Source organism: Gambusia affinis, linkage group LG07 (assembly GCF_019740435.1).
Source record: "Gambusia affinis linkage group LG07, SWU_Gaff_1.0, whole genome shotgun sequence".
Classification (NCBI taxonomy): Eukaryota; Metazoa; Chordata; class Actinopteri; order Cyprinodontiformes; family Poeciliidae; genus Gambusia; species Gambusia affinis.
In genome coordinates this window covers 10,951,015-10,962,376 of record NC_057874.1, presented here as the reverse complement: position 1 = coordinate 10,962,376, position 11,362 = coordinate 10,951,015, and the positions used below count along the sequence as shown (strand labels likewise).

The following is an 11,362-nucleotide window of genomic DNA, read 5'->3' as shown; positions in this document are numbered from 1 at the left end:
CTTGATGATTTTGATGATGTTTTTTGACAAACCGTAATGTTTATTGCTCGTTTCATAATTGCTGTAAGCACTTTGAACTGTCTTGTTGCTGAAATGTGTTTTACAAATAAACCTGATTTTAGTACATCGTGGCACTGAATTTTCTTTGGGTTTGTCAGAGAAAAGTCTCTTTCCTTTCGCTTCAGAATGCTGAAGAACTCGTTGTTGGTCTTTCTCCTAAAGCGCCAAAATAACACAATGAATTTTGTGGTTTTAATATGTGAAAAGGTTGAAGGAGTCTCGGTACTTTGAGGTGCTCTAACCTGTAAACCCCACCCTCATGTATGATCATTTCTGACAAAAAAAAAAAACTAACTCCTGGAAAACCTGTACCACACCTTGCCAAATGATGCACCAGATAAGCTGTTTATTACCCAGGTGAATGATAAATGACGTCACCTTGTGTGAAAATCCACTCATCAGGACACTGTTTCTCGCCAGCTCACACATGTCACAAGAGCTCAGTTTCCACACTTGAGCTGCGATGCTGTACTCTTCCATCAGAGGCTCCTGGGGCCAAAATACAGAAATTATCACATATTTTACATCCACGCAACAGGAATAAAAAGCTTAATCTTCCATTTTAATTGTGAGGCTGTGATGTTTGTGCTGTCCAACAGACCTTGGTGAAGTGAAACTGGAGGGGATCATCGGTGGACAGAGAGACTATCAGACCTCTGGAGAGATACTCCATCAGCGGGTTGCGGTGGTAACTAAGAAACAGGCTGTTGTTGCTCAGTGGCGACATGGCAATGCCAACTTGAGCCAGGTAGTAAAGATACTGCAGCACAGGGGCCTGGAAAAGGAAGGAAGAATTAGACTCTTCATCTCTTCCCCATTTTACAGTAAAGGGGAAAAGAAAAGCAGATTTACAGCCAACATAGAGCCAAGTTAAATTTCCTTCAACCAATAGTTTTTGTTTCTGATAAAATGTGACATATTTATCTCTCAAAAGCAAATGCAATGATTTAAAAGAGGCATAAATTTAAAAAAAAGAAAAAAAACCTAACTCTTATTCACTCTAAATTAAAAGTAGGTTTAAAGATTCTTTCATTATGGGATACTTAGTTGTTTTGTGTCTCTTCAGACAGATGTATGTGGCGTTGGATATGTCCGAAGAGACATAAAATAACCAAGTGTCTACTAAAATAACATTTAACACTGTATCACATAAGGACACAATGATATATAAATTAAAGTCACGTTTAAAATCAGTCATACCATTCTCATTAATCACCTTTATTTGGACTAAAGCAATAAAATCTCTCTTATAATAATTTTTTAGCTTTTTAAATTTTTCTTCTGCCTTTGCGGATGGAAGTGCTTACCTCTTTATTAGCACAATTATTTATTCTTAAGTTTCTGTTTTCACCACATTTGTTGCAAATTCCAACAAAAGACACTAAACCTGTGGCAAACTTTCCAAACTCCCTGCTGAATATCTTTTAGTTTGTCAAAAATTCATTGTTGAAATGAATTCCTGAAAGTCTAAGGCTGCTTTATGAAAAGCCGTCCCGACCTTTCTGAGCAGCAGTCCGTGGGAAATATTCTCCGACAACATGAACCCTGACACCAGGTGGTGGATCGGGCCCGCTTCGCCACAGTGAGGTCGCAGAACGAACGTATGAAAGCCTCGTCGTCTGAGTTAAACGCAAAGACAAACTCACAGATCAGAGAATAATTAGGTTGAAATGAACGATTAAAAGTAATGATGATATGTTGTTACCTTCTCAGGTGGTTCAGCACAGTCATGTTGGCGTAGGTGTAGTAGAGGTAGTAGGAGTAGGGTGGGTTGTCCTCCTCTGTCCAGTCAGCAGGAAGTGGACTGTCCAGGTTAAAAATGTGCTGCTCAGGCTTGGACTCGTCGTCTACGCTGTCAAAACCAACAACCTGCCAGCATGCAGAAAAAAAACAAACAAACATTCAGTTCACTCTGATGTCGGTCATCAGGAGAGTTCAGATCTACTAGCAGGTCAGACTCACATGCTCCAGGAAGAGATGCAGCTCAGGGTGGCTGGCTGGATCTATCGTGACTTCGAACAGAGGCAAGAAAATGTTCTCCAGCATCTCCTGGAAGTTTGCCAGCTGCTTCTTTGTGTGGTAGACGTCACTGTAAAAAAAAGAAAGTTACATTTATTTTAGAGATGGAAAAACACCATAAAATATAATTAAATCACCATTTGTCCATTCATAATTTATTTAAAGCTGATATAAATTGCACTTTTCTCACACAAAAACAGCATTTGGAGCAAAAGCAGTGTCTTATATCGATGATGACATTTTGTCCTGAACTGTGGAGCGTGAATCTTAATCGTGAAACGAAAAAAGATTTCTTTTTTTGTTTGTTTTGTTTGACAAACACTAACCTTTCCAACAGGAACAGGACATTGACAGGCAACACAGAAAAGGATGAAGTGAGCACCCTTATTTTGACTAAATATTCTCTATGCGGGACAATACTTAGTCACAGCTCTCCTGAAGTTACCCATTAAAAATCCAGAAAGACAAGAAAAAGAAAAACAGTTCATGACTCACAGACAACAGAAAGTTAGACCAGCGAGGCAACAGCAGCTTCTACAGTATGACATTAATTTTAATGTCATTAAATAATATGACATAATTGTGTTTATTAAACTCAATCAATAACAGCTTTATCTAAATGTCCTCTTGCATACTGACATGGAATAATGATCTTTTTTTCCCCAGTGTCTGAGCCAAATGAACAGCAGCATGTGAATTAATGTTTTGAGTTTTCTACCAACTGCTACATGTGTAGCATTAGCTTCAAAGAACTTTTAAAAATATTTACATAATATCAGTAAATATTAGTTTTCAGCCATAAAGCAACATTTACATCATATATCAAAATTTCATAGCAGTGCATCATTAGACTAGACATCTTGACAGATACATCCTCATAAAATACAGACTGATTATGTGGAGAAAATTTTTTTTTTCTGACATTATCAGTTCATTTCCGTTAATATTTCTCATCCAAAAAAGATTTTAGAGAAAAGAATTGTTTTCTAACAGAGTGTATTAATTAAATGTTACAAAGTTGGATTTCTGTAAATTGAATAGCAGAGACCGATAAGGGCAAGTAGATGTAAATTGAACATTACGTTCTCACTGTGTAAAATTCTCCGTCTCTTTTCTGTCCTGATGGACTCTCTCCTCCTGATCATCACTCATTGATCCCAGATTCTCAGGAAACCGATCCATTTGTTAAAACAAGTCATGCATTTTGATGCTCATGTTGAATCCACAGTTCAGAAAGTCGACCTGATTGAGCAAAACCAACACGGTTTTTGGATTCAGCACATCAAAATTACCCTAAAACATTAGAAAAACCCCAGACAGTTTTTTGGTTGTTGTCCAGTGTTATTCACTGCTGCTATGATTTACAAAACAGCTGCATAACGTGCTAACATAAAGGACTGTTCTTGGTAGAAATGGGTGCTGGTCAAACCCAAAGGAAAAGTCACAATGTCTGGTTGAAGGCTGCCAAAGGTTTTGTGTTTTTGATTTAGTTTTTGTCTGCACAATATCTCACACTCCATGGTGTCCTCAGTGTTTTAAGCCTTTGCGTTGGCTGACAGTCTTAGGTATTTGCTTTCTTGATTTTTAATGAGCAGAAGACATTATTTCCATATCAGCTTCAAGGTAAAACAAAATGTCAGCAGCACTTACAAGAGACGGGGCACCTGGATAAGCCAGCGCACATTATCAGAGTACACTCTGTGGTTGACAGCCCACTCCGCCAGCTTGTCCCATTCGTCTCTGCAGCGACCATAGATGGACAGTCGTAGCTCAGAGTTCTGGTATTTACTCTCCTCCAAGTCATACATCACTTCCTGCAAGAAAAATAAAGACAGCAGCTTTAAATTTGAATTCAGGACTGATTATTCGGTTGGACAGTTTACAGCTGAATTAATAAGCACCTTAACTATGTGTGCAAAGTATTTTCCTTCCACATGATTGTCCGTCTTGATGAAGATCTCCCTTAGGATGGACTCTCCAATTGGGTTGTATTTGGAGTTGAACTTGTCAAACCTATGAAATGTGTTCCGATCCTGTAAAAGCAGAAAAACGTGAAAAAACAAGTTTAGCAATCATAAAGAAGTCACACTAAGTTAGTTTCTTTCTTCCACAACATTGTGATAACTCACTGCGTGCATGTCGAGTGTGTCTACACTCAGGTCGTACGCCGTCAGGTTCATGGTCTCAAAAACGTCTCGCAGGGTCTGGCCGTGGCCTCGCTCAACGTGAACGATCTCGTCTGGGTATTTCTTCATGGCTCGCTTGATAAATCGCAGAAGATGCTTCTGGTTCATGCAGGATGATGCATGTATGTGAGTGTCCACCTGCAGACAAGATGAAGAAGAACGTTAACTTTATTTCAATTTACATAGCACCAATGTATAAGAAACGTCAGCTCAAGGAACTTTACATGGCAACTACATCTAAGTAATACACAGAAATATATGATTAGACGAATCTAATTATATAGACAGATTCAAGTTGAGTTATAAACTTTATAATTGGATCTTCGGTGTAAAACAGTGCAGGTAAAAAGTTATCAAGAAAGATTTCAGTCAAATCCTTCTCCTCAGCAAACATGTGGCGACAGTGAGAAGGAAAATCTCAGAGACCTCTTTCTCACAAGGATAAGTTTATTTTTGAACAATGAAAACTGAGTTTGACTTTATAATTTACGCTCATACTTCTCAAAGAGATCCACTTATATAAAAACTAGAGAAGTAGGGAGATATTTTTGCAGCAGCTCTTGCCTTTCTGATGTTGTAGAAATCTCTGTGAGGAACCCTCTTCTGCGCTGCCAGCTCTTTCATCTCATTCAGCAGGGTGTGCATCTGAAATTTGGAGCTCAGGTACTGCAGGCGGCGGTAGCAAAAAGATTTCCTGGAAACAACGCACAGAAGAGGCAGGTTTCACTCGAACTGCATAAAAGAAACACTACAAATCAACGGGTTTATCGAATGAAGCAACACTCACACTGGACCGTTGATAATAAGGGACATCATGACATTCATGTCTGCTATGTACTCCTTCAGGTCAGGATACGGAAGGTCGAGTTCTGTGCTTCTAACAGAGAAAGACAACTTCAAGTTATATGTTGGGTTTGTCAAGATTCACATAGCTCTTACTCCTAGTTTGTTTCTTAATTTTATTTTAATTAGGAAGGTTCCTGCAAATGTCATACATTTACAGACTCAAATTTCTACCCTTTCAGGAAGTTTTTTTTTATAAAATCCTGGAAATATGGGAACAAACCATTAGTATTGTTTGGCTTTGTTATTTATCCCAAACAAATATTGTAACAAAATAGTTCTGAAGTTCAAATCAAATTCAGGAGTGTAGTAAAACCCAACTCTGCAGGTTTATTTTAAAATCTAAAACCCACCTGAAACTTTTCAAGTCCCACAATAAAAAAGAAAAAAAAAAACACAGTGAATTATTTTTATTATTATTTTGAATGAGTTAGACAAATCATCTGCATTTATTTGTGGTTTCTATGCCCAAACCTCAAATACCAAAATGATGAATGAGCTAGTCAAATCAAGAAAAGCTTATCCCTCATTTGACCAAATATCTGTTTTTAATCTTTGTGCAAACATCTGTCTCTCCTCAACCAAAACATGAAAACAGGAGGAATCCATAAGAAGGGAAAGTTTTTTGGTTTTTTCGCAGCACTTTATATTTAAAAGTAAACCATGACATCAGCAAATATAATCCTCAGTATAGATACCAACACATACTTGTTCATGTTTGTTTTCTTGTTGAAGACATGTACGACCCCATCCACCATCTTACAGCCATATCCTGTGTCTGGTGGCATATTCTTGGGGTCCAGATTGTCGTAGGGGTGTGTTTCTGAGACAGGTGGGTGAACAGGGGCATCTGAGAGAAAAAATAAAAAGGTTCAAGAGTGAATCTGTGATTGGGTTAAAAAACATTATGTGAAATTATAAACGGCATGTTCATGAAAATCCTCCGCTCAAAATGACTCAGTATTTTTGTAGAGATACCATTACACAGTATTATTATTATTGCTGTCTGATTGGACTTAGGAGCGGCAACACAAGTCCTTCACATCTACTTATTAGTGTGAGTGCCACTTCAACGAGAACTAAAGAACCAATAGGAGAGATTTAGGATTAATAACATTAACATGCAGACACAATAAGGTCTTGATGCCTCATTATTGTAGTATTAAAAACCATTTTTGATCAACTGTTTATAATACTTATACTACTTATACTTAATCAAGAAGAAAATCAGCTTTTATAGGTGACCTCTTACGTAAAAAACCCATCAAACCACCAACATTCTGGTCAAACTTTAATGTTTATTGGTTTCTGGAAAATGAGTCCTTTCAAAAACCTTCCAAATCTAACCTCACAAAATTACCAGGCACTGCCCATCACCTAGCAACCCAAACCCGTTTCGTAGCAACCCAAGCTGAGTCCCACCACCATTTGGTAAACTTTGAGTTGGGGGGGGCGTGGCCAGCAGCAGCTCACTAGGATTTAAAGTGACAGGAGGCCCTAAAAAATCTCATTCTGACAGAAGCTCAAACTAGGCAGAACTGACCAGACTCAAATCTCATTATCTCAGAATGACTTTGTGCAAAAAGTGTAATGAAAATATTTTGAATCGCCCATAGATTTATCATGTTCAAGAAAGCACAATATGCAATCTTTACATAAATAACTAGGATAAGAAAATCACATTTGGTGAGCAGGAACAGAGTACCTGCGTCTACAGGGGTCTCTGTCTTGTGTTCATAAACTCCCAGGTCCAGAGAGTTTGTCCCGAGGTCCTGCAGGGCGTGAGCTGCGGTCTTGCAAAATGTCTGCATGGAACGGTAGATGTACTTCTCCCGGATTAATAATGCTTTCACCACACATTTGGCAGCATCTACCAGGTCAGTGAACGGCACCTGGAAACACATCAAACACAGAAATAAAAACTAATATGAATGCACTTTTGCATGAACGTTCATTGTTGTATGCAATCCTGTGATTTGAGCTTCTTACCCCACATTTTTCTTCTCCAGATATTGAGACCCGCTGGTACTCCCTCTCCAGCGGCATTTGTCGCTCCTTAAAGCCCATATCAACCCTGTCTACACTTTTCTCCTTCATTAACCTGACACACACACACAAAGAGAGCAGCTCAACACAAAGAACAGGTGGCAGAGAGACAAAAACCAGGTGGAGTTAAGAAGGAAGAAAGAAAAACACTGGTTTTAGTTCAGCGGTTATGTTTATGTTAGTTGTTAGAGAATGGAGTTTCTTTATGAATCTTCTGGTTTCTGCTTCCTTCAAGAAAATGTTAAGTCAATCAGTGACAGTATATTGCAAATATATTATTATTATCACAGTATGAATGTGATTTTTTTTGCTCTGCACAGTATTGTGGTTAATCTATTCCAAATAATTTGCGTGTCATTAAGATGTTCAGTCTCCTGGATGGAGTTACACTGCAGTGGATGCCCACACCTGTCACATACTGTGGTGTCCAAGATGTCTAAGAGTCACATAAATCACTCAAAATGTAAGGAAAATGTGCAATATTTTCCAAAAATCCCACCATAACATAACTTTATAATATCGCGCAGCAACAAATCAATACCTAAATGACATATTTTAATAATTAGCCTGAGTTATAAAAAAAAAACAACTCAACATTGTGTTTCTACACAATCTCAGATTTTTAGATCTTAGATTTTTTTCCACTAATAAAAAATTACAACTTTTGTGCTTCTGCAACTTCTTTGGATATTTTTTGTTCATAACATGTTAGTTATTTGCAGTGAACTTGTAAAAAAAAATTGGCACAACATTGAAACCTCCTTGATGGAGTGTCAGGGGTTTTCCTGTGGCATGAAAACAGATCTGATCGGCTAAGCCTGGGAGCCTTTCAGGATGCAGACGTCCCAGCAGCGGATCGTTGTTGTCCTGCGACGGCTCGGATGAGGCCCGTTTTAAACAGAGTTGTTTTTCTAGTAGATACCAAAACAGCTGAATTGGTTTCAGATCAACTTGTGATCAAAATGTTCTATCCTGCTGGAAAAGGAACCTGGCATTAGGGAATATGTGTGTTAGGCATGAGAGACTTCCTTTGTTCAGGGTTGATGTTTTGAAGTCTCAGGATTTAATATTTTAAAGCCAGATCTATGCCTAATAGATTTTACTGGCTCTGACTGCCGAGATGCTTTGAGCAGTGAAGAGGACCAGCTTGGGAACCAGGCTGCAGCTATTTGGAAAAACAAGATTTGACCACCTGGGGAGGTTTTTGCTCCAGCTGCCCTTCTTTGGGCACTTTTTGGCACCAACTACTGCATACCAGAGGCAATAAATCCTGCTGTCTGGGAACCCTCTCACCCAACTATCCCTCGGATTTTGTCCCTTCAGAAAGTTGCCCTTCTCTTCTTTCTAAAGCTAGAGCTTTAGGGAATACAGAAATGGGTCACCAGACACAAAATCAACCCTTTTGATGTGAATTTTATGGAAAACCTATAGGATGAGCTGAAAGGAAGAAAACACAAGAGAGAACCCAGAACTCTAAATATTTTAGGGCAGCTACACTCAGCTAGCGGGTCGGCATAAAAAAAATTGATCCAGACTCCTTTTCAGTGGATTGTGGGCTTTTTGCAAGAGCAAATAAATAAATGAAATAATCAGCTACTATTCTTACTTCTTAGCAGTAGGTGGCGATAAGGCCCAGTAATGCAAGTTGATATTTGGTGTTTTACACCACAGAAGAAGATCCATAATAATTGTTTGCATGTCATAATTAAGAGTAGCAAAGAGCAGGTATGAGGCAGAACATATATGGTATGGACATTCTTTCTAATACTATTTTGACTTTTTTATTAAATATATTTTTCATGAAATCACAAACTACATGCGTTGGAAATGTTGCTACTGATTGTTATGCCAGCTTTGTAATAAATGCTCAATAAAGTAACTAAAGTGACTAATTTTTGTATATTTAGTGGTAAGCTAAAGCTGTATTTTATTTTTCAAAAATTATTATTTTTGCTCAAAACACAGTTGAGGCTATCATACATAAATTATCTCTGAGGTGTTTTTGTTTTCTTTAAAATGCAGCTAATTAAGGTAATTATTTTCCTGTCAAGCCGGTGGCTTAAGTTTTCTTCCAGCTAGTTTTTTTTGTTGCAATATCCTATTGTACCATATCAGGTCTAAACTGCATCAGATTTTTGCTCAGTAAAATTGAGAATTGAAATATTTTCTAAATTAGGTACCAAAGCTTGAATAAAGACAACTCTGTCGCATTAAGGGATTTTTTTCCAACCTGAATGAATGTACATAAATTATACAAAACAATTAGAAAATTACAAAACATTTCCATGTGTATATTATCCTAATGCTGTAAAAGTTTACACGTTTTGGCACATCTTTGCCAGGAGAACCAACAAATTAATCTCTAAATGACATATTTCAATAGTTATCCTGAGTTATGTTTTATAGGTACCCATATGTAATTCCATTAAATCGCCAGCAGGGGGAAGATTTAGTCCCTTTCAATAAAATAGCAATGTCCACAGAGCACCTAAACAATATAGTATTGAAATGTGTGTGTAGTAATTTGAACAAATAAAAGTATTTAGTATACACATTTCTGAGTACAAGTGAGCCAAAAAAAGTCAAACACTGAGATGTCACCTTTTGATAAAAAAAAAAAAAGAAAGAAATAAAAGAAAAGCATGCATACTGAGTCAGAGCTCACTCACTCAAGGTCTGCAGCACTGTCGATTTTCATGAAGTCCTGTTTGGCACGCAGTAAGATCTCTGGCTCAAGCCTTGGGGTGATATGCAGAGGCGCAGGATAGTGTAGGCAAGGCAGGGGCAGATGGGCATCAGAGGTAGTGGGAAGAAATTAAGCAAACAGAAGGAGACACGCTGAATACAAGCACCGGCGCCCACTCCATCAGGCACTCTCACTCACACAGCTACACACTCACATCGACACAGAGTTTTAACACCAGTTAGAGATGGTAAACCCCGATTGGTAAACAGGAACAAGTCAGATAACCCTCCCGCCTCCCCATGATTGGCTTAGTAGCGCAGTTAGCATTGTCCCAGGCAGCTGAGACAGAACACACCTCCTTCTTAGAGTTTGCAAAAAATAAGATGTACCACTGGAACAGGTGTCAAATGTTGGCTAAAACAGTGAGCTGATTGCTGGGATTAGTTAGCCCATAAAACTAGCATATTGGAAGCTGACAAGCAATGTGCGCATAGGTGAGAGCGACACTGTGTGTAAGAGCGAGGCGCAGGAAGAGGGGGCAGCTACGTCTGACCGTCTGAGTTAATGTAAACAGTTGATTTAGCTGACGTTGTGTGTGGAGTTTGTTTGCATTTCCTCACTTAATGTCCTGACTGATTTGCCTCTCCAGGCGTTGCCGTCGCTCCTCCAGCTGCTCGATGGGACTGTCCTCTGGGAACTCGTAGGGCGCGCTTCGCATCTCACTCTCCGCCATGCTGCGTGTGAACAGCTCCTGGTTCAAACACGGGAGGTCATAAAATTTATGGCGTCATAAACAGGAGATCATGAAAATATTAATATGCGCAGGGGCATAAGAACGATAGCAGGACTTGCACAAACACTGTACCATCTGTTACACTTACAGATTAATAATCCTTGAATTTTTTTCATATAGGATTAAAAAACTTACATGTATTTTCTAGTTATTTTACATAACAGACCAATACATTTTGAGGAATACATGGCTTTGAATATGTTTTACTAATAAATGTAAAAAGTGAGGGGAACATTTTCATTCAGTCCTGATCAGTTGATCTGATACCCCTAAATAAAACCTAGACAGCTCAAATAATCTGACCTTTATGGACGAGTGGGAAGAAGAAAACCATTGTTAAACAAACAAAGGTTTGCAGTTTTTCACAAACCATGTAGGGCAGGAAGATATTCTGCTCAGTCAGGATTAGATTGTACTTATTTGGCCTCTTTAAACAATACCATGTAAACACACAGCTCTCATGATAAAATACTGTGGTGGCGCTATCGTGTTGGGAAAAGGTTTTGTTTTGTTGGGGGGATTTCTGCAACGATGATAAGAAAGGTGAGTTGATGGCATGAAGTTAAAAAGAGGAAACCTATGAGAATATACATAAGACTTGAAAACAGGACCATATTTAGCATTCTGGCAGAAAATCAACACTAACCAGCAAGAGATACAAATGAAATGGTTCCCATTAAATCCTAAGCATGTGTCAAAGTAGCCCAAAGTTCAGATCTTCAACTGGAA

General features: G+C 38.4%; 1 protein-coding gene across 5 annotated transcripts in view; it reads right to left on the bottom strand.

The window, feature by feature from the left end:
• The window catches only part of LOC122834629 (AMP deaminase 2-like), a 34,886-nt gene that overhangs the window by 4,495 nt on the left and 19,029 nt on the right, over positions 1 to 11,362 (bottom strand). For 4 of the 5 annotated variants that reach the window (XM_044123217.1, XM_044123219.1, XM_044123215.1 and 1 more), the window contains 15 exons: positions 10,461 to 10,591; positions 9,824 to 9,892; positions 7,098 to 7,209; positions 6,814 to 7,000; positions 5,817 to 5,958; positions 5,053 to 5,142; positions 4,830 to 4,959; positions 4,209 to 4,403; positions 3,981 to 4,112; positions 3,730 to 3,893; positions 2,023 to 2,149; positions 1,766 to 1,929; positions 1,559 to 1,679; positions 662 to 835; positions 439 to 549 (listed from right to left, as the gene is read on the bottom strand). In XM_044123217.1, the coding sequence (XP_043979152.1) occupies positions 439 to 549; positions 662 to 835; positions 1,559 to 1,679; positions 1,766 to 1,929; positions 2,023 to 2,149; positions 3,730 to 3,893; positions 3,981 to 4,112; positions 4,209 to 4,403; positions 4,830 to 4,959; positions 5,053 to 5,142; positions 5,817 to 5,958; positions 6,814 to 7,000; positions 7,098 to 7,209; positions 9,824 to 9,892; positions 10,461 to 10,591 (2,049 nt within the window). The remainder of the gene's footprint in view (positions 1 to 438; positions 550 to 661; positions 836 to 1,558; positions 1,680 to 1,765; positions 1,930 to 2,022; positions 2,150 to 3,729; positions 3,894 to 3,980; positions 4,113 to 4,208; positions 4,404 to 4,829; positions 4,960 to 5,052; positions 5,143 to 5,816; positions 5,959 to 6,813; positions 7,001 to 7,097; positions 7,210 to 9,823; positions 9,893 to 10,460; positions 10,592 to 11,362) is intronic. The other variant, XM_044123216.1, reaches the window with a different exon arrangement.